This window comes from Synchytrium microbalum (genome assembly GCF_006535985.1).
Source record: "Synchytrium microbalum strain JEL517 chromosome Unknown SmJEL517_scf0016, whole genome shotgun sequence".
In the NCBI taxonomy this organism is placed as follows: Eukaryota; Fungi; Chytridiomycota; class Chytridiomycetes; order Synchytriales; family Synchytriaceae; genus Synchytrium; species Synchytrium microbalum.
Window position 1 is genome coordinate 427299 of NW_022158365.1, and position 22037 is coordinate 449335.

The following is a 22037-nucleotide window of genomic DNA, read 5'->3' on the forward strand; positions in this document are numbered from 1 at the left end:
GGTGTTTGTTCGTCGCGAAACACGGTTCGACAAATGTTGCATAATAACGACTTGACAGATCCGAAGTCCGGAGAGTGCAGCCCATAGCCACGTTCTCTGAATGGTGAATTGATGGATACAGCAAACTGGAGGAGAAGAGAGACCTCCTTCCTCTTAATCCTTGCATTTGCGTGTTTGTTTGAATATTTGGAAGTTTTGGGGCGTCAAAATCGACATTGGAAGTTCAATCCAATTAGGAAAACGAGCGTATATTCACGTGAAAGTATGCAGCATTCTTACTGTCTGCTACTTTTGAACCTCTTGTAATTTGTCTTGAATGCTAGATCGCTGCGTTTACGTTTGACGCATTTGGGTATCTGGTGGCATAGTAGGTCTGTCTTTGAGATATGTGATTATGATCTCTATGTTATATTTACAGTCTTCGTTTACTGGAACTAGCCATACGGCAGTCATTCGATCGACATTCAAAGTGCAGAACAACAAGGGCGAGTGCATCTTCAAATGTAACTTGTAAAGCGTCATCCTATATTTTATATACAGCACATTCCAGCTCCCTACAATTCAATGACACGAATACCATTCTTGTCTACTACTTTAACTACAAAGAGTGGCAAATTTCCCACGAATCGAACCTTCAATTCGTGTAGACATTTGCGAAGTAGAGCTATAGCTTCTTCGAGAGACATATCAGGTTGCCAAAAGCGATCCATAGTAGCCATTGTAAAGTAAGAAGCATATCCCTGAGCGGCAAAGTTTAGTTTGACGCTTGAAGCCAAGTAGTCCAACCAATGTAGTTCTGGAGTTCCTGATTTTGGATCACAGCCAGCAATCAATAGGTTGACCTTGTACGAGTTCTGTATGGTTGGGTGCATTGGTGTATAAGTAGTTGTTGATATGTTGATAACAATGACCAAACATCGACACATGTCCTCCACCACACATCCAACCCTTTCATTGCATACAAGACTTACGCGACTTCGTAGACTGTCAGCGAGTTCCCTCCTTGTAAAGTTTGCAGTTGCTGTAGTAGACAATTGTATGCCATTCTTGATTGTATACAATTGAATGTTTCGTTGAATGTATTCTGCAAACTGGACTGTGTCGCCAGCTTCACCGGTGTAGAGCATCAGAGTATTTTTGTTGAGTTCTCTGGATTTATCTTCGCCGGATTTCATGACGACGATGGACCTGGCAGCTGTTGCATCTGCTGCACACAAGACGAAGTCTTTGCCTGTAATTCCAATCAACACCTAGGAAGAGGAGATAGGAATGTAAGTAAATGGATACTGTAAATGTACAATAGATAGTGTAATTGATATGGCTTACCTCCATTTTACAATGATGCTTTCAAACTTGTGTTTTATGGAATTGGTGACGCGTCAGGTTGACGACAACGACAACAAGCGCTGGAGAGGATCGGGACTACTAAGGAGACTGAATTTGATCAAGTTGATCTTGTAATAATTCTAATTCGTTATACTTGCTTGCTGTCACGTCGTTGCAAGCTTGATTTTGGAAGGTCTAGTTGTGGAAGTGAAATGCTTCCTTTGTTTGCTAGACTTGTTTTCTTGTATTGAAGGACTTCTTTACGTGTTAATACCTGTCGGCTAAAAAGATTCTTGTGTCCTTTTCTAGTCTTGTCTCATTGGCTGCATCATCACATCAAACATCAAGTATCGCAGCTTCGATGCAGGCAACTCAGCAAGAAGTGGCCATAGAGGAGAAGGGCAATGTCTTTAGGTACTTCGCAGCTCTACATAATCTACCAAGATTCAAGGTTCCCAAAGCTCGTAAAGCTTTCGATCTAGCACCTGTCGAATCTGACAGCAATCACCTCGATCAAGTTGATGAGATAGTGGACGATGATGGAACCGACAATCTGCCGCTGCCAAATCCATATCAAGATCCAGAAGAAATGGAAAAGACATTGCTGCCAGACTCATATCAAGATCTAGAACCTGAGACTGATGAGGTTTTACCATCGTATGGCCACTTGCCCAATACCATTCCTATGGAAGTCGTGCCAATTCTAGATCCAAGACCATACCTATATACGCAAACAGATCTAGTCGAGGTTGAAGTCGTAAAGCCTGTATCTGCTAAACGACCACTCCTGCAACCCCTAGCAGCTCCAGCTCGTAAAAAGGCAAAGACTGTAACAAGAACACAATGGTCGCTAGATCAAGTGACTCCGAAAACGCAGGCTGCTTCCATCATGGGGCTTGTCATTGATATTCAACCGATAAAAAGCTTCAAGTCTCGAAGGGGTAATATGGTGACGTTGTTAGTGCTCAGAATTTTAGATCAGTCTAGAGATTTAAGAGTTACACTTTTTGGAGACAAGGCGCTCAAATGCCAGTTTCGTTGTGGAGAGATTGTGTACTTTTCAAGTAAGAGTGTGTTCCTACCCACATTTTCTGTTCATTATTTGGATTTTTGTGCTTGTAAACTGAAACATTTGGTAGTTACAACCCAGCAGATATATCGACTAAGACTTCCCACTGTCTTGTAGGTGTCAAAGGAGATGTTTTCAATGACGTTGTCGGTGCAGTCGCCAATTGGGACTGTGTCATGCAGCTCTTACTTGACTTAGTATCCAACAATCCAAGTGATAAGATAATTCAGGTGGACAAAAGCTCTATCGCTGACCTGGCTACTTGGACAAAGTCTGTATATAGAAGCTTTTTGACAAGCCTTGAGCAGTCGTTGCATCGGACTCGTCAAAGTAGGTTGAAGATTGTTATATCTCATCAGCTGTATCGCAAAATAAATTGCCATCTCAACCCTTTACTAGGACCCTCTACTACAAATCCTGAGATTCTATGCCAGTCGATACTGAGACCAAATGAACAAATAGATGTCATTGCCATTGTGATGGAAGTGGATTATAGGAGTGGCATTGCCGTTCTCATTGGCGAGGATCAGCAACCAGTCGAGATGCACATTCATGATAAGACGAGAGATTCAAACATTTGGCAAGTGCTTCTTGCTTGTGGTGATGATGCGACTATTATAAGGAATCTCAGAGTAACTTTGAAGGGTAAGATTTACACAATTATTGACTGTTTGTATTTTTTAACCAAAAGTTGGTCCCAATCTTGTCTCATACTAGCCTCAGCTCTAGAAACTACCAATGAAACTACTATCTCTATACATTCTACGCCACCCTCTATAACACTCCCAGCTGCCATCATTCCACAACACAATTTCATTCCTGATAACAAAGCCTCCACTGGATGCATGGACGTAACCTCAACTATTGTCGGCTACAAGATAAATAACGAAACAATGGCATTCAAAGTTAGCGACATTCGTGAACTGGAATGTCAGACATGTCAACAAACGCAAATCTGGACTAATATTCCGCAGGAATGCTGTGATGGCAATATGCATACACTGTATAAGGTCTTACAAGCTGTAATACCAGATGGACGGGGTGGTGGAATACCACTAGTTTTGGATCAAAGAGCCTTGAACGTTTATGGAATCAAGACTGATGATACATTGAGTATTATGGACGAGTTTACGTTATGCTCATTTTTGGAATCGTTGGTCAATGAATCTGTGAGGCTTCGAGTTTGGGGTAAAATGTGGTTGGGCGAGGACGGTGAAGTGAAGGAAATCCTGTATGAAGTCACTGATATTAAAGTCCTAGCTTTTGAGTAGGAAAGCAGGTATATTTGTGATGGGGACAATTTCACATGATGATGTATCTTGTAGATTCTGACGCTAAATTAATACAATCATTTTTGGCAAACCAATCGTTTCAGCTCAACGAAAAAAAGCGACAATGATATAAGAATGACATAAACAACCGCGTTCAACCAACACCTACGACAAACCGCATACACAATCAGCAAATAGCTCAAAACCCCCAAATTGTTTCCCGACAGCCACGAAGCGTCGGCTTATTCTCAGAAAACATTGACAGAGAAACTGGGCCAGTCGACCACAATTATACCAAAATCCAGAGCCATGCATGCCATTAACTTGCACTTGAACTAAGACGTGAATCCAGATGCGTTAAGATGTGCATTCAAAACAAGACAACTGCCCTTTTTGGCGATGTGATATGTTTTTACCTTCATCACTAAGAAACAGAAGTTTCATACAATCATTCAATATAGGAGATAATTCAGTGGCTGCTAGACAGGCTATCCATGTGACTAAAATGAGACCATATTGGTTTAGAAAGCTGGCGCCAAAGCAGCCCAACATAAAATCAAGCAATAACTTCTGACTAGGCGACACTCTCGCATACACCCATATCCTTGGCAGTATAGCATTGAAACAAGCAGTGCCTTGTATAATAGACCTTTACCTGTCAAACATGGGTCATACTTCTTGAGTTGAAGACCCTTGAGGCAAAGGTCGTGTCTATTGGAGTATCATCAACAGGTCTCGATATGAAACCTGCATTTGGGTAGATTTCATTGCGTCGGCAAAAGTCCAGTGTGAGTGACAGTCGTCTACCGCATACCATCACAGAGTCTCGAATATCTCTAATCAACGACTATCGAATAACAGCCTCTACCTTTTCACCCACATGTGAAGGAGAAGACACTGCGTACCCGATGTAATACTGATTCAAAAATTCATCACGAGGCCTATCAGTTGATGCCTATTAGCCGAATTTCGATTGAGCCATATAGTAAAAAACGAAGCTGCTATCTCAGGTGTGTGAATACCTCACTGCTTTCATAACACCATCCAGATACTTATATCGCAGCCCCCATACTCTGCTTGCCCAGTACTTGTACACAGCTTCATAATATGCTGGCGTTAAAAGTATGACTATTTGTATTATCTCGCGTTAACAGCCACCTGTGTGCACGGCCAACATTCAGCTTGAGCCAGCAAAAAACAAGCAGCTTCAAGAGTCTTTGAATTGCAGATTGGGTCCTTGACGTGCCTCCACCACATTTTCTTGCAGAGAAGTCCATCCACCAGCGTTTATGTTAGCAGTTTTCCATTGGATCTGCAATGGTACCTTCGTTCATGTGGACAAGAGACTGTGCAGCAGCCATGGCGAAAGCCTATGGCTTCATCAGACAATTCATTCGGGTTTCTTAATCTTTCTTCAGGATTCTGTGCGCCTGATAATGTTACTCCTTCATTCAGGCCAGCTACACCTTCTGTACGTAATCTCCAGCAAGTCAGATTTCCAATCTTATCAAAAGCAATAGACTTTCATAATGGTCGACCAAGGGAATCTGGAAGTGCCTTGAGGTTAACAACTGTGCTTTTTGATAGAGGAAATGAGTGAGAGTTTTCACTTTTAGTAATAATTTCCAAACAAAAAAAAACTGGACTTCAACAATCAAGAATGACAGAAACAGCATCAATCAAAAAAAACACCAACGAAAATAACTCTCAACACCATCAATCAAATAGCTTAAAAGCCTCAACCAAACTCTATTCTAAAAGCAGCGAAGCCTTTGGCTTATTATCAGAAAACATCCATGAACAAACTTGTTCGATCAACCATGCAACACCGAAATCAAGACCCATGCATGCCATTAACTTGTACTTGAACTATAGGAGAGACGAACAAGAAAGCAGCATTAATCGCTCAACTGTTACAACACGTTGACATTTTTGGCATCTGGATTTTCAACTTACATCACCAGGGAATGGCACAAGCTGCATCCAATCATTCAATGTAGGGAATAATTCAGAAGCTGCTAGACACGCAATGCATGTGACTGAAATGAGACCATTCCATAACGGTTTGTTCTCTCGAATGCTTTCTCGGAAAGGATGGCCCTGTTTGCAAAAAACGCTTCAGAAAACCATTTTACACACCCCTATAATTTAGCACGAAAACACATACCTGATAATTGATAGCAAAAGTCGATATCTGCATAATCAACGATACCAAATAAATACCCGAATTCAATAGATTAGGATGGAATTCAGCGTCAAGATCGAATTTTTCATCTCTGAAAAAACATGTAAGAAAGTTTTGTAAGCGATGGCTAAAAGATTCCTTTGTATAATTGATGGGAATGTGCACTCACAGATCCTCAGCATATAATATAGCTTGTTCTCTAATATACATGAGTGCAAAGACATGCACGGCAGCTTGTCCCAGAATGGATGGAATAAGGTACAAGTTGAAGACGTTTGTCTGTGGTCGTTTCTTTGATAGTTCCCTCATTGGCTAATTGCGAGCATGTGTAAGCTTCTGTTTTGCAGTAGCAGTCCAAATTTACCTTACAGAAGATTTAGCGATACTGAAAAAGCACACTGTTATCATCAATCCAGCAATGGTGGCTTGCCTAGATGGGATAAACGTGAGTATCCAATAAAGTCGAATTTGAGGGAGGAATGTGTGCCACTGTACCAATCTCCTTGTTTGATTCCAGCAAGATATAATACACTCATAGAATAAGCCGAAATCAAACAATTTAGAGCCAGAATCTTGTACATCTGTATCATGGCAACAAGAGTACATCGTCCTTGTCTCACGATATTGCAGACTACGAGATTGACAAGTCGTTAATTGGCACATAAGGATTCAGTAGTTGGTTGCCACATAAGGATTCAGGACAGCACACTACCGCTTCTTTTGCTCACCAGACTCAACATTAGCCAACTTGGACGTAAAAGGAGCAGCAACAGAAGCATCACCAAATTTCAGCGTTGGTGGCTCTTCAGAAGTATCTCCCATCATTTTATTCATTTGCTCTTCCAATTTAGCTTGTTGTTGAAGCAATTTCTGTTTCTTGCCTTCTGCTGAATTTGGATCCACTGCTGCTGTTGTAGCAGCAGCGGCTCCTGCATCAGGTAATGGTTGAAGACCCCATCTTTCACGAATGGCCTTTTGTTGGTCAATCATTGCTTGCTTGCGACGTTCCATTTGCTGTTGCATCATTTTTTGTAAGTCTTCTGGACTTCCGTTGAGTAGTGCAATGCCTATTGGCATGTGCAGAGAGCAAGATTTAGATGGTCTGCGCCAAAAAAGCATTCCGGCGCATTGAAATGACGAGCTTACCAACGTGAGCTTGTTTCAACGCTCCAACGTCATTCGTTCCATCACCACACATCAATGTCTCATATCCTGCCTTTCTGAGAGCAGTCAAAATGAATTCCTAATCATCAATAGTCCATGGTTAACAACGCCAACAAAAGGGAAAATAAACGGAGAAAATACCTTCTGACTAGGCGACACTCTCGCATACACCCATATCCTTGGCAGTATAGCATTGAAACAAGCAGTGTCTTGTACTTCTAATAGACCTTTACCCGTCAAACACAAGTCGTATTTCTTGAGTTGAGGATCTTCGATTGTCAATGTCGTGTCTATTCGTATATCAATCGCTTCATCAACTGATCTCCATGTGAAACCTGGGTATGCAATAGTTGCAAGTGAGAAACAACAAATCCAGCGAGAAACAAAAAAACCAATATGTCATAAGCTACTATACCATTAGAGTCTCGAACATCTCCAATCAACACTTTTCGAGTCACAATCTCCACTTCTTTAGCAACATGGCACGCTGTCAAGGCATTATCACCAGTAATCATGACACACTGGAAATAACTAAATTGTCAGCAATGGCGCAAAAAGGTACAGGTACTGCTATATATTTACCCGATGAGAAGAGTTATTCAGCATCCGCACAGCTTCAATAGCATCAGGCTTCAATGGACAATGGAATATCAGGAAACCAGCAAAAGTCAGTTTAGACTCCATAGCATCTCTTGATAATTCTCGTGCCTAATAGTTGCAGTACTTCAACGTCGCAGAACAAAAAAAGAACAAAAAAAAAAGGTCAGTCGTCATTGAATTACCTCGCTGGCCTTTATAACACCATCCAGATGCTTATACCCCAACGCCAAAACTCTACTTCCTCGTCTCGCCCAGTACTTGTACACAGCTTCATAGTGGGCCGGTAAAGAAGTATACATCTTTTGTAATATCTCGGGAGCACCTTTAACAGCGACCAAAGTACGGGGAGAATATCCAGCTTGAGCCAAGACTGATACGGTAGACATTCGTTTCAATGCTGAAGCAAATGGAAACCTCCTAATTATTCTAATTTGATGTTTAGGTCCTTGTCGTGGCTGCACTACATCTCCTTTAAGTAGAGTCCATCCAATAGCGTTAACACTGTTCTTTTCCATTGGGTCTCCAATGGTACCTTCGTCGAGATGGACAAGAGCATGTGCAGCAGCCAGTACAAAATTGGTCTCATCAGGCAGCTCATTCGGCTTTCGTAACTCTTCTTCGTAATTCTGAGTTGCGGATACGTTTATAAATACCGTCAGGCCAGCTACACCTTCCACACGTAAATCTTCAGCCGTCAGAGTTCCGGTCTTGTCAAAACAGCATACCTCCACTTTGCCGGCAAAGGGGATTCGGAAGGGTTCTGTACAAAATACGTATGCTCGGGCTAGAGCTATAAGTGAGTTGTTTACAGCGAGCGATAATTCCATGGGTAATTCTGGTGGTACCACGGATGTTATAATGAGGATACAGTCAAGCAAGATTTTAGATCGTTTACGACCCTCCATCTTGTTTCCTTCAATCCATACGTATGCTGAAGCAATGATAGCGAATACGAGTAGGAATAGAATAAAGAGCAAGGATTCTAAATTATTGGCAGTGACTCGTTCTGTACTGTACACTATTGTCCGTACTAGTTTTCCCTGTTGAGTAGAAAATCCTGTTCGGAGGACAAGAGCCAACGCTCCACCGTCTGGTGGACGTAATTTAGCTTCTGATCCAGGAGCAGATACCTGTATTATCTTTGTTCCTCCAAATAGTACGTGTAGTTTGTCATCATTTATAGAAAATGCATCTTTTGGATCGTTGAGCGAGATATTCTCTTTGAGTTGAGGAGTTGATTCACCCGACAACATGGCTTCGTTGGCAATACAACTGCCGTCAAGCAGAAGCATATCACAAGGAACTGGACAGTCTTCCTTGGATCGTATTACTGATACTACGTCTCCAGGTAGCAGCTCATATGTTTGTACGGGTACCCAAGAGTCTTTACGTCTAGCTAAGAGTTCATATGGTTTGATACTCATACTTCGGAATTCTCTCAGTGTCGTCAGACGCTATTTGCAAAGTTTTAAAACGAGGAGGAAAAGGTAAGATCATAACATGACATACCTGCAGGACGACGGTAGACTCGAATACAAACAACATGAATAGCGTAAAGAGCGAATAATACCACATGTCATCTAGAAACCATAATCCCACACAAAATACTTGAAATACAAAGAATGGAGCAATGGCGTGCTCTTGAAATAGTTCTTGGAATGTTGGGATGGGTATGTCGAATCTACGAGAGCAAAAAAAATGACACACTTCATTCATATCATGCCACAGCAATAGTTCTATCACGGTCGTACCTGTTTTCTCCGTATTTATCCACCAACATCTGTATCTCAGCATCAGTCTTTAATCCAACAAGACCTTGGAATTTGGACATTGTTGATGGTCCTGATGCAGGAAAATCTAGCTTTACGAATCTCCTCAAGGTATCGTTATACAGAAACTTTTTCTTTTGAAACATGAATGATAGTTGTGGAATCTACGAGATCACTAAGATATTAGACAAGTTCTTCGATGATTTTTCGCAGGAATCCAAACTCCATACATTTCCTTCATCCGTTTTGACAAAAGTACGATTGATCTCGCATATTCCAGCAGCACCATGATGTGGCATTGGCATAATTTTGATCAATTGAGCTCGATACGGATCAGATTCCTAGCGAAAAAGAAGACAACAAGATTCTTTAAAGTCAGACACTCGACTGTCACTTCCACGTGAAACACGACACATACATCTCTACAAGTCAAATAGGTCTTGATGGAGACACTCCATTGACAGATCAAGAAGGCCAGAGCATGGAGAGCCATAGCCAGCAAGAGGGTCAAGAATGCAAATTCACGCGAGCCAAAGACGACTTCGAATTGTGACATCCATAAGTATGCCCATATTGAGTAAGGGACCAAGAATGGATAACCGTATATGTGCCATTCGACAGGCTGGCGGACGTGAAGCGACGCCTCCTTGATGGACGCCGATTTGACGAGATTTCTGTTTTGGGATTTGATTGTGATTGTTAGAAGATGCATTAAAGGACACCATGTCAATCGATAGAGATACTCAAAATACAGAAACCAAAGCAGTGTACTTACTGGGTATAAGTCTTGGTCGACATGCTGCCCAAAAGTGATGGATTTGGTGAAAAAGAAGTTGACGTGGCTGTTAGAGCATTACAAGACAGGGCATCAAGATAGATCCTAGTACGCGTTATAGTATCAGATCAATACAAAATCGCGATCTGCTGCATTCCTCAATATCTGTCACGACTGGACGATACGATACAACCATTGCAAATGATTCACAACTAGAACTGCCTCCTTTCTCGTCTTTTTCCGCAACAGCTCTAGCGACGATACAAATTGTTGATTTCCAAGTCACTCAGAGATTTGTTTTCTCTCGCTTGTACACGTAAGCTGTTTGAGCGAACTTGGACATTAAACTGTGCATTAGCTCCTTGAAAAACTCGAGCTAGCATTGGAAGTCTCAGAGCAATCCTTGTCGTTTACAGAGCCAACGAATAATAATCCATACGTGGCATCGACAAATGATGGCCACGGACGCCACTATGGTTCTTCAACAAGCCTTCAACAATCAAGACTTTTGCAACTTCAGCATCAAATTCCAACAACATGAGGTAGACATTGCCTGTCGGACAGAGTGTATTCTTATCGATTCTTGGAAATTGTATTATTTCAATCTGTGTTCGCTCACTTTTCTCAACCTATATTCGCTCACTCTTCTCAACCTATATTCGCTCACTCTTCTCAACCAGGTCTATGTCATGAAGGGTGTGCTGGTGGTCCGAAGTGCACTCCTGAAGGACTTGTTGAATGCACCCACAGACACTGCATCTTCCGCCAATACCCAGTCAAAAATACTGGACTTGACTCAGACATTCACTGCCGACGATGGTCTCATCACTGCAGATTGGGTCGTGATCGAAGCCGCTCTCAAATACTGTCACTCCTTTGACTTGCATCTCAACGATCGTACTCTGGACGAACTAGTCGACTTGACTAGAGTCGCATACACCCTAGGAATAGAAGTCCTCGTCGCCGATTGTGGTCAAGTCATATCGGACAAGCTTGGATTGGGACAGTTGTCTGACACCACTTGGGAGCGATGGTATAATTTTTGTAGTGAATTCTCCCCCGAGACCTTGGCTCCTGTACGAGAACGTCTCGAGACTTATCTCAAAGTTGGTGCCACGATTCAATCTGTATCTCTACTCCCTGAACCCGCAGCACGCATAGTATTAAGGTATGTCAGTCAGCAATGTCCAGTCAGCAAGGTCAATTGGCACTCTCATTCCTCATTGCCTTGGCCTTGCTTTTCTTCTTATTCGCCTTGCTTTTCTTCTTCTTATTCAATTCCCACTCTTTAGGAATCACATTCCATTCGGTGAAGGCGCAAGTAAACGATGTACAGCTGCCGAATGGTTTGAAAATGTCGCTGCTGCTGGTGTATCTCTAGCTGAAATGGTTGATATATTACGAGACACTGACTTTGAAAGCAAGGCTACAAAGGCCGAAGTGTCTATACTACAAGATCTATTATACTCTCGTAAAGAACACAGCGAACTCTTGTTTGGTACTACACCAGATTTGAATGTCGTCCGTGATATAGGAATACTACTAGCAAACACCACAAACCGTCTCCTCAAAACCAGTGATGACGCGCACCGAAAGACACAACTCACCCTCAAGTCCACCATGGAAAGCATATATAAATTGACACATGAATTCTATAAAGCCATAGATCACTTCCGTCCGAAGCTATCCCAAACTCCTGCTGCCATCAGTGCCTCTGAAATTGAACAGTATCGTGATCAGGTCGATGCAAGTTTTGGCAATCTACGAGCTCAAGCCAAATCTATTCGAAATGCGGTTATAAAGACAATGGTACCCGAATCCCAACTACATAAAATCGATTATACAGATCAGGAACTTGCTAGTAGGTTGTTGCAAGCTGCAGAAGCCGTCATACCACAGCAACAACAGGATCAATTACATACACCATTATCACATACCCCATTATTACCAACACATCCGACGCAAAACGGCAATCATCATAGTGAACATAACGGAGATGGAACCAATGCTGTTGCGACATCTACAACATCATCTATCACAGCACCTGTCACAACAACAAACGAGAATGGGAAACGTGATGCTCCGGATATGGAAGAAGGTCGGATTGTTGATGATAATATTCAGCAGAATCGTGTTGGGAAAAGGGCAAAGAAGGAAGACTCTGGTTCCCCTGATGTGATTGTATTGAAGTGAGAATTAGAGGAAGGCAGGATGGGTTTATATATTATATAGGGATATAGGACAAATAGTAAAAAAATGGAGTATTGCATAGTAGAAGAGATAAGCGGTTTGTATATCTATCAAAGTCAAACATTGCAACAGTCAAGTTCAAGTTTCGTGTAATCGTGTCACTTGAAAATTTAGTGCAGTCTTCTGCTCTTCTGTAAAGCTACTAACTTTGCGAAGCGTGACTTGAACAGTTTCCCAAATCACAGATCTCCTCACAAGGCCCCTCACAATGAAGAGCGTGGAAAGCGACCAAGAGTTCGAAGAGCTACTGAGATCTCCGACACTGGTAAGTAATTCACGTTTTAAAGTTTCTCCCTTTGTTGCCGAGCTTCAGCTTCGTTGAGAACACTTGTCGCAACAGCTTACATTGTATCTTGCAAACGCCCGTGACTAGCCGCACATGAATATTCGTCACTGCTAACCAAACTATTCACTAATTTAGATCGTAGATTGTTTCGCAACATGGTGCTGGTATGCGAACTGTCATCTTGGTCAACCTTGTTTGTTTGGCCTTTCTTACGAGCTCTTACATTACCACCTTCAGGCCGTGCAAATTCATTGCTGGTCCCCTTCATGAACTAGAACTCAAGTTCTCATCCGCCACATTTGTTCAAGTCGACGTTGACAAGCTTAAAGATGTTGCTGCCCGACTTGAAATCACAGCCATGCCGACAATCATAACGTTCAAGCATGGCAAGGAGGTTGAGAGGGTAGTTGGCGCTGAGATATCAAAGATTGAAGGTATGGTGATTGTGTGATTTTGGACTTCTCAATGTTTGGCAGTTGATCGACTGGTTTCTTTTGGCCAATGGTATAGCAATGATTAAAAAACACGCTCAAGAATCATTCGGTGGGTCTGGACATACTCTAGGGAGTGCCTCCACACCCACTCCAACACCACAACCGCAACAAGCATCTGCATCATCAAAAATCAGCATACCCACACAGCTAGGACCCAAACCGCAAGGCGACTGTGACATACAGCTACGCCTCCCAGATGGATCTATCGCCAAGACTCGATTTAGTAAGGCTGATACCATGTCTGACGTGTACGCGTATGTAACGGAGATTATGGGTGGTGAGGAGTTTAGGATTATGACGAACTTTCCTAAAAGGTATGGTCGAGGTTACAAAGTCCTTTTTTGACGAGGTGTGGCTGTTTACGGTTGTTCGCTTTTTAGGGTGTATGGACCAGATGATTTGAGTCGTACATTAGAGGATGAGAAACTGGCTCCGAGAGGACAGTTGTTTGTTGCGAAAGCCTGAGGGTTATTTCCTGACTGTGCCTTGGGGTTTTTTGCTCATATCCCGCATCGGTTTCTTGTGTCTTTGCTCAATATATTCATAGTTTGCCTCAACAGTTTTCGAACATAGAATCTGGTGTTTCTATCACACGATATTTAAAATGTATTAAGACACTTCGAGGTCTGTCAGGAGAGAGAGAAAACTTTGATATAAAAGGAGAATGAATAAATGTGCATTATAGAAACAGGTGTATAAGAATCAGGCTGGTCTTGGTATTATACTCCGTTTACGACTCGCCCCATTTGGAAGCGCACCTATAACGTAAAGATTGTGAGCAAGTGCATATGCCAAAAAAAAGGCCATACTGAAAAGTCTTGAATGTCTTTAGCAAGACTCACCATGGCATCCCAGGTATACAATTAAAGTACTTGCAAAACGAACAATCATTCGAACTACCCGCATAGAACGATCTCAGCATCAACCACATCACAACCCCCGTCGCAGGAATACTAATCAGCATCATCAATCTCTTGCGTATCTTGTCCCATTTGCCGAAATGGATTGTCGGCATGAATATCAGGCCGGCTAGTATGCCGGAAAAGAATCCACCAACGTGAGCGAAATTGTCGAGGTAGGGGAAGAGACCGATGGAGAGTGAGATTATTATAGTGACGAGCATTTTGAGGAGCTCAATCCAGGGGTTTACGATTAGCTTCCAGTTTTGGAGGAGGTCGAGGAGGAGACATGCGATGAGGCCTATGTAAGTAGAACGTGTCGGCAAAAAAAGGCAATCAGCCAGGTGGCATTGGTTTCACATACCATATAGAGCACCAGAGCACCCCACACTAGGCGTTGTCGGCGAGTACGCAGCTCCAAAAATAAATCCACACACTCCACTAATCATATAAATCATCCCGACTCGCCACCACCCGAAATCACGCTCCATTTGTATACCCGTGCGTAACTGAAACCCGAAATTCAGCAACAAGTGCACGACTCCTCCGTGCAAGAAGATCGGAACGATGAAGCGATACCATTGGTCTGGAGCCCCGGTTTGGAAACCGCCGAGACCACACAGCTGCGAGAGAGTGCAGACTGGGACTGCAGCGAGGGATTGGGTTGCGTTGAGCTCAACCCCGGGGGGGCATTGGTAGAGGGATGCGTTTAGGTAGTGGATGTCTTTCATGCAGGGAACGAAGCGCGCTCCAAGTTGAATTTGCACCTATACAAAACGTTAGCTTTTCCCTTTTTTAGCTTGCTGTGGTACAAGACATACCCAAGAAGTGGGTCCAATCATCGGATTCACACTAATACTCTCAATAAGACTACCCGTGCGCATGTTATTCACAATATACGAATACACCAGCATCCCAACTTGAATCAGAGATACAGTAATCATGAAATATGGACGATGTGGTTTCATCTTGGCGAGCTGTTTACGGACTTCGGGGTTGTATAGCGCACGTGGGATTTTCTGCTTGCCAGTGTTTTTGTGCCGTCTCTTCATCGTGGCGTCGGGCTTGGAGCCGGGCATGGTTATGTGCTTGTCGCCGTGTGGTGAGTGGGAGTCCTATGGCAAAAATTAAGAGTTTGCTACGAATGCAATAAATGTTCAACAAACGTGACGTACCTGTGGTTGTTGCCCATCAGCAAACCACCCGCCTTGCTGCTTCACATGCGCATCATCCGTATGTTCCACCCTGGCATCATCCTCTTCTTCATCATACTCATCCTCCGATACAGGATTCGAATAAAACTCGTAATCAGAAACATCAGACAGCTCCTCGTCATAATCTGCACTTCCCAACGTCATGCGTGATCTCGACACACCAGTTTTCCCTTGCTCCACATCTCCACGGTCAGCATTCCTGGGTATGGTGCCAGCACTCTTGTTGTGTATACTGTTTTTCGAGAATGATCGTGACAGAGTATTGCTCAGCGTGTTTTTCTCGGCTGGTTTGGTGGACACTCCACCACGAGTCTTGAAAAACGATGGTGGGCCTTGCACTTCATTTTGATCTGTCGCTGCAATCCAGTCTAGTGATTTCTGGAAGACGTTGCCAAGTGGTGATGGTTGTGGTGGTGTGGGCATATTATCTTGTGAGTTGAGACGGGTAGTAGATGGATACGAGGTTGGATGGACCTTCTTGTTGTTTCGTATAGATCCACTACTGATATTTAGGTTGAGAAAAGATCCTATGCTCCCAGCGACAGTAGGAATCACTGAGCGAGGAGTTGCACGAGTAGTCTCTCCGGTAATTTGAGCCGTTTTGAAATATAGCGAGTTCTTCTTCCAATGGTTTGGGAGAGGAACTTTTTTTCGTCTTGTTGATTCGTTGTTATGTGAGTAGGATTTTTGCCTCCAAAATTAAAAGCGAGGGATGATTATATAGAAGGCTATAGAAACTTATAACTCAAAAATTGCCATCCTTTATGGGCCAGTTTTGTTTAGGGAGTGCTTGGTTGCGCCAAGGTCTGGTTTGTTGTAGAGAAGCCAAAGAAGTTGTTTGATTCACGGGGACGGAAGCACAGCTGCAAAGCAACAACAAGAGTTTTTTGTTTGTATCTGGCTTTAGCTTACCTGGTTAGATACATTTTCAGCGTTGCATGCTAATTTCTCAGTCGTGCTATGAGATAAACCCAATTCGCGGCAATTCATCAAACTGGAGTCAAAATGATCATGTCCTGCTGTTACGTTTTTATTGTACTGAACTAAGACTTGGAAACAAGAATATATAAACACTGTCTCTAAAAATATAAAACTAGTACTAAATCATGTGGGGGTGTTTCTCATGTCCGTTTAAATAAGTTGGCCAGATTGTTTTTCATGTTGCCTCCTACTGAAAGAAAACCACATGTTAGCATGCAAAAACACCCTATAGCGATACTATGAGTGACACACCATCTCGATCAAGCATATCTGCAGACTTCTTCCGCCCCGAAACACTATCATTACCGTCAACTCTCGAATTACTACCTCTCGTACTACTCATCCCATTCTTAATCGTCAGCAACAAACTCCTTCTAGCCAGTTTCGGATCATCGACTGCTTCAATCCCTTCTTCAGATTCTGATCTCGTTAAACTATCAGAGCCAGTTGCAGACCCTTGCGACACTGGCTGACTAAAACTCAACATGGGATGCGATGATCCCAGTCTTGGTGACGGAGCAGCTGAATTCGACACTGAGCCGGGCGGAAGTAACGTTAGGCCGTTTGACGCTGAGCCAACGAGAGGTGAGTATGGGAGTTCGGAAGTCTTGTCATCGTCTGCTGGTGTAGCGACTGCAGACTCTGTGCTATCAGATGTCTCTTCTCGTGTTGCACTCGTCGTGGCAGATACAGTTTGTCCACTACCAGACGTCCGTCGTTGGAACTGTGGGAAGGTTCCGAAATATGCTCCGGCCTTCTTCCGTGTTGTGCCTCCATTGCCGGTGGAACTGAGTGATTTCTCGTGTCCTTCTGATGGTTCGACGGCTGATGGTGGTGCAGATGTGGAGCTGGTTGATGAGCGGTCTGCTGCTTGCTCGCGTGTTTCGCGAGGCATTTGAGGTGAGTTGCCGAAATCGGCGAGGATGTCGTCAATCATCATGTGGCGGGTACGGTAATGGGGTTTGGAGAAGCGGGGGGCCTTGTATGCTGCATTTTCACCGTTGATCACTATGAAAATGAAAATGGATCAGAAACGAGAGCAAAACATCAGAGATACAAGTTTATCAAGGCACTTAAGGACTGCTATCTTTTCAAACACTCCATCACACATACTTTTAGCTAGAAGGAATTCTCTAAACTCCATTCGATCCACGAATACAGCATCAACTGGCAACGATGGTCCAAAAGCCGGCACTTCACTGTTTGTCGTGATATTGATCTTGTAGGCCTTGCGACCATCTTCAGTCCATTCAGGTTTCACAACGATGAAAACGTGCAAAAATTGTGATCGGATTGTGGCTGGGTTGAATTGGGCATCTCCGTCCAGGAATACAACTGTGACGATATCTAGCGAAAAAAGCCAATAAGGTTCTTGAGCACATCACTCATCGCGGTCTGTATCCGACTTCAATCATACCATTTCCAATATGTCGTTTCCGTTGTATCTGTTGCTTGTCCGTCTTGAAAAATGGCAAAAGTGTGGAAACATGATATGTGACTTCATACTGTCTCCATTTAGTATTAATAGTTTCAGCACCGGTTTGTTCATTCTTGGTATCCAGACCAGCAGCAAATCCAGAAAAGCCTTTCAGTTCAACACGATCGCCCAAGATTGATAAGAATTCGTTGAACGTGTCTGATCCAGTTTCTATGAAAAACATGATTGAGCAAAACACGATGCACTTAGACACAACGAATTGGAATTCACCAACAACACAACATACCATTATTATACATCTCCTCCTCAGTCCTTTGCCCTTCTCTACAATACAGCACCCCAAACTTGTATCTCATAATCAGCTGCAACTCATCCAAAGCAAGCAACTTGCGATACAGACTATCGAAATTCACTCGTCGAAGCTTTCCCGGTTGAATATGTGGATGCAGCATGGAAAGCACAGCTTTCGTGGCACCTTTGTGTCGTATAATAGTAGATTGGGGTATATCTGCTAGTGGTATTATCAGACGAGTGTCGGGAAGGGTCTTGGATCTCATGATGGCACGGAATATTTGTACGTCGCCTGGTTGCACGATTTCTTGTTTTACAGACATTATGGCGGGGCCGATTTTTTCCACTATGCCGACAAATGTTTTGTGCTCTGTTGAGGTATGAGATGTAAGTTAGCGGACTGTTGAGCGAATTATTCAAGAATAATAGTGAGGCTTTTTGCGTACCTTGCTCGAAAAAATATTTACGGAAGTATTCAGCTTCATCATCGATTTGTTCCAAGCTGTAACCAAAGTAAGTAATTAATGGCTCTGGTGGCGGTCTGGCTTCTACGTTCGAGTTCTCCACGACTTTCACAAGGAGCTAAGGAGTGCAAAAAACAGTATTGTCAGATATTCAATAATCTAGGAGTGAACAGATTTAGAATACTCACCCTTGGCTCAACATCATCGTATGCCATTAATAAAAGCTCGATCTGCTGTTTGGTCTTAGCCAGCTAAAAACCAACAACAAGGTCAGCCCGGATTGGTACAATATCAAACATTATCAAACAAACTTACGGTAGTCTTGATAGCATTCAAACACCCCATAGGGAAATTCAAATTGACCTTAATCTGCTCCATCTCAATCCCCACAGCAGCTTCCAGTCTCGTTAATTCTCTCATGGCAGCCGAGAATCCCGCTGTATCCACGATCGGAGCCACACAATTCAAAATACTGTGCAGAGCAGTCAACAATTGTGCAAACACAGCACCGATCAAATCAGCTGAATGGAGCTTGATTGTGAGGTTTGAGGACATAGATTCATACATCGTTATTAGATTGTCACATCGAGTTAGGAATTCTTCGAATAGGAGATGTACTTTTTCGCGGATGGTTTTGATTTGGTTTGCGTCGGAGAGTGGGTTACGTGGCTGTATATCGGAGGGCGAGTGTTTGGTTGTGGATGATAAGGAGCCTGTTACTGTTGCGTCTGGGCCCGACTCAGAGTCTGACGGTTTGGTAGATACCGATAATTCTCGTTCGGATTCGTTACGGTTGAGACTGACGGGCCCTAACTCGGCACATGATATATGCCATAATGCACGATTGTTTAGTTTGGCGAGGTTTGAGATTTCTTGGCCGTCGTCTGCACTTGTGAAGGACGTCATTGATGATGACTTGTTTAGTGCTTCTCGTGATGGGCGTAAGGATGGTTTACTACTGGCGAGAACAGGTGAAGGACCAAGCGACGTAACAGGTGGAGTACTTGAAATCAGCGTCTCAGTCGACTTCCCCTTTGGAGGAACCGCTGGTGCGCTCGATGCAACTGCCACATCATCTAAATCCAACACATGACTAGAAGATGCTTTGGACCGTGGAAGCGTAACATCCTTATCCACCATAAACCTGTTTCCGTATTGCATATTTTCGGCTGTAGGAGTCATCTCTTGGTCTGTCTCATCCAATTCTTCAACCATATCAATCTTGCCAATGCTCTGACGAGAATTCAGGTCCCGTTCGTATGAGGGGTTGTTCTGCTTGCCGACTAGTGGTGCAGGAGCAGGTATCGGTTCAGGATTCAAAAGTGCTAGTGCCTGGATTTTTTGAGACACGACACTGCCCATGGGTGATGGTGCTGACCGAGATGGGGATAGCGGGCCAGTTGCGGAGGATGATGAGGTGGTAGGCTCAGTTAGTATGGTTAAGGGTCGTCCTGGTGATTTGCCTGTAGCTTTGGAAAGAGCTAAAACAATCGTGTGAGAAAGACACCACGTCCACAGGTTTTCGTAGTACACCACCACATACTCATCGACTCTTTCGGCATATCTTTTGGGACATGAGCATCACAGTACACCAAAGAGGTGTGTGGTATACATGTATAATTGGATATAGAGAGCGTTCTGCGGCAGGTGTGGCATTTGAAGCACGTTTTATGAAATGCATGCGTATTGGCAATAATCGACTCCATGGGATAACTAATTATGAAAAAGTTTAGATACGGAACGGTTGACCGATTGGTATATGACAAGTGTGGTGAATTTGTGACCAACAACTCACGCTAATTTCGAACATATTGGGCAAGTTGGAGCCATGGATTGTCCAATACTGCCTCTCATTTTCTGCAGTATAGTAGTCATGGCCAGCTAGTCCCTTGGGGCCCTTTAGATAAGAGACTTTTGACGCGTCGCTTTAAAGCACGACCAAAAAATCGGCTATGATTCACTTGCTAACCCAAAAACGGCGCAGTTGGTCACCTCCGAGCGAAAGGTCTGTTTTTGACTTTTGTGGCATTCATCAAAGCATCGTGTCGTCTGGAAAAATGTGCATCGTGTCTGCTCTAGTCTTGAAAATCTCTCTCTTAATAAAACTTTGAATTTTCACAACACTCATAGACGATGGCGACACCTAATAATATTCCAGACAGCAGTCTTGATTTCTTTGACATATCGACATATGAGGAGACGGCCAAGTTCCTGCAAGGCAAGCTGCCGGCAGCGTTGAAGGAGCCTCAAGTTGCAGTCATTTGTGGAAGTGGATTGGGAGGGCTTGCAAACACCTTGAAGGAACCGAAAGTCGAGCTTGATTACAAGGTATGAGGGATACATCGTGGTCTCGATGTGCTATTCTTGTTCCTGAACTGTTGTTTATGCCATTCCCCATCTTGGATCAAAAAATGTTTTTAAGATGTCAAAAAGTTTTGATTTTGATTGAAGGTCTTACCGTCTCGTTGCTTTAGGATATTGTCAACTTTCCAACGAGTACAGGTACCCGCTTGAACACTACTTATGCATCTTGCATCGCCCTAACTTGAGCATGTTTGATATATAGTGCAAGGACATGCCGGAAAGCTTGTCTTTGGTATGCTATCTGGAGTGCCAACAGTGTGTATGGTGGGACGATTTCATATGTATGAAGGTAACCTATACGAGTTATATTCACGCCGCATCTGCCTCTTGACCTATTCTCACACCTGTCGACATAAGGTCACCCTTTGATCCGAACGGTATTCCCAGTTCGAGTCTTTTCATTACTGGGAGTCTCAACTCTGATTGTCACCAACGCTGCTGGTGGCCTGAATCCATCATACTCCATATGCGGTAAGTGAAGATCGCACATGTCATAGCTGCTTTTGAATTCCATAATTAACCTTTTTTTGCTCTCTACTAGACATCATGCTGATCGAAGACCACATATCCATGGTCGGTCTAGGCGGTGGATCAGCCCTCATAGGACCCAACATCACCGGCTTTGGTCCACGCTTCCCTCCAACATCAGACGCATACGACTACGAACTACGCCTAACGGCAATGAAGGCAGCCATATCAATCGGACTCTCACCAGACATTATTCGAGAAGGCATATACTGTTTTGTAGCAGGCCCCAGTTTCGAGACACGTGCTGAAGCTCGATTCCTCAAGGGGATTGGAGGAGATGCAGTAGGGATGAGTACAGTTCCAGAAGTGATTGTAGCGCGACATTGTGGGATGCGTGTATTGGGAATTAGTCTTGTGACTAATAATGTGTTGCAGGGGCATGGCAAGTCTGCCAGAGAGACCGTGTTGAGTGGTCTTGTTGAGAATGGAGGTGTTGAGGAAGGGGTTGCTAATCATGAAGAAGTACTGGCTTCAGGTGAAAAGAGGGCAGCTGATCTGCAGCGCCTAGTGTCCAAGATTGTGGAAACATTGCCAGCTACAAAGTAGTAGAGAACATTTTTATAATAGACAAACAGTTTCTTGGCATAAGAGCATCAGATCTACAAATTTAATGGCTAAAATTGTAGGAACTGTGGTTCTAACGTGTACTGGCGAAACTTTCAACGGCAA

General features: G+C 43.4%; 5 protein-coding genes across 5 annotated transcripts; 2 read left to right on the plus strand and 3 right to left on the minus strand.

Annotated features, from left to right (window-relative positions):
- Positions 1 to 554: 554 nt before the first annotated feature.
- Positions 555 to 1332, minus strand: SmJEL517_g03261 (uncharacterized protein; the record flags this gene model as incomplete). Its single annotated transcript, XM_031169189.1, has 2 exons — positions 555 to 1250; positions 1327 to 1332. The coding sequence occupies 2 exons, from the start codon at positions 1330 to 1332 to the stop codon at positions 555 to 557; spliced, it is 702 nt and encodes a 233-aa protein (XP_031024858.1).
- A 4083-nt stretch (positions 1333 to 5415) lies between these two features.
- Positions 5416 to 10182, minus strand: SmJEL517_g03262 (uncharacterized protein; the record flags this gene model as incomplete). Its single annotated transcript, XM_031169190.1, has 17 exons — positions 5416 to 5535; positions 5623 to 5766; positions 5834 to 5942; positions 6021 to 6163; positions 6221 to 6281; positions 6347 to 6482; positions 6580 to 6918; positions 6998 to 7094; positions 7157 to 7350; positions 7431 to 7536; positions 7598 to 7723; positions 7798 to 9069; positions 9125 to 9296; positions 9367 to 9548; positions 9615 to 9725; positions 9803 to 10058; positions 10160 to 10182. The coding sequence occupies 17 exons, from the start codon at positions 10180 to 10182 to the stop codon at positions 5416 to 5418; spliced, it is 3591 nt and encodes a 1196-aa protein (XP_031024855.1).
- Positions 10183 to 12617: 2435 nt separating this feature from the next.
- On the plus strand, positions 12618 to 13654 carry SmJEL517_g03263 (uncharacterized protein; the record flags this gene model as incomplete). Its single annotated transcript, XM_031169191.1, has 5 exons — positions 12618 to 12674; positions 12831 to 12859; positions 12933 to 13129; positions 13206 to 13503; positions 13570 to 13654. The coding sequence occupies 5 exons, from the start codon at positions 12618 to 12620 to the stop codon at positions 13652 to 13654; spliced, it is 666 nt and encodes a 221-aa protein (XP_031024856.1).
- A 265-nt stretch (positions 13655 to 13919) lies between these two features.
- On the minus strand, positions 13920 to 20038 carry SmJEL517_g03264 (uncharacterized protein; the record flags this gene model as incomplete). The annotated part of the gene is made up of 13 exons (XM_031169192.1): positions 13920 to 13947; positions 14032 to 14389; positions 14453 to 14855; positions 14910 to 15203; positions 15264 to 15856; positions 16536 to 17291; positions 17397 to 17630; positions 17701 to 17931; positions 18008 to 18382; positions 18459 to 18594; positions 18665 to 18727; positions 18792 to 19957; positions 20020 to 20038. The coding sequence occupies 13 exons, from the start codon at positions 20036 to 20038 to the stop codon at positions 13920 to 13922; spliced, it is 4656 nt and encodes a 1551-aa protein (XP_031024861.1).
- A 571-nt stretch (positions 20039 to 20609) lies between these two features.
- On the plus strand, positions 20610 to 21914 carry PNP1 (purine-nucleoside phosphorylase; the record flags this gene model as incomplete). The annotated part of the gene is made up of 5 exons (XM_031169193.1): positions 20610 to 20804; positions 20951 to 20978; positions 21043 to 21129; positions 21198 to 21311; positions 21382 to 21914. 5 exons carry the CDS (start codon positions 20610 to 20612, stop codon positions 21912 to 21914), a joined length of 957 nt encoding a protein of 318 aa, XP_031024862.1.
- Between the last annotated feature and the right edge of the window lie 123 nt (positions 21915 to 22037).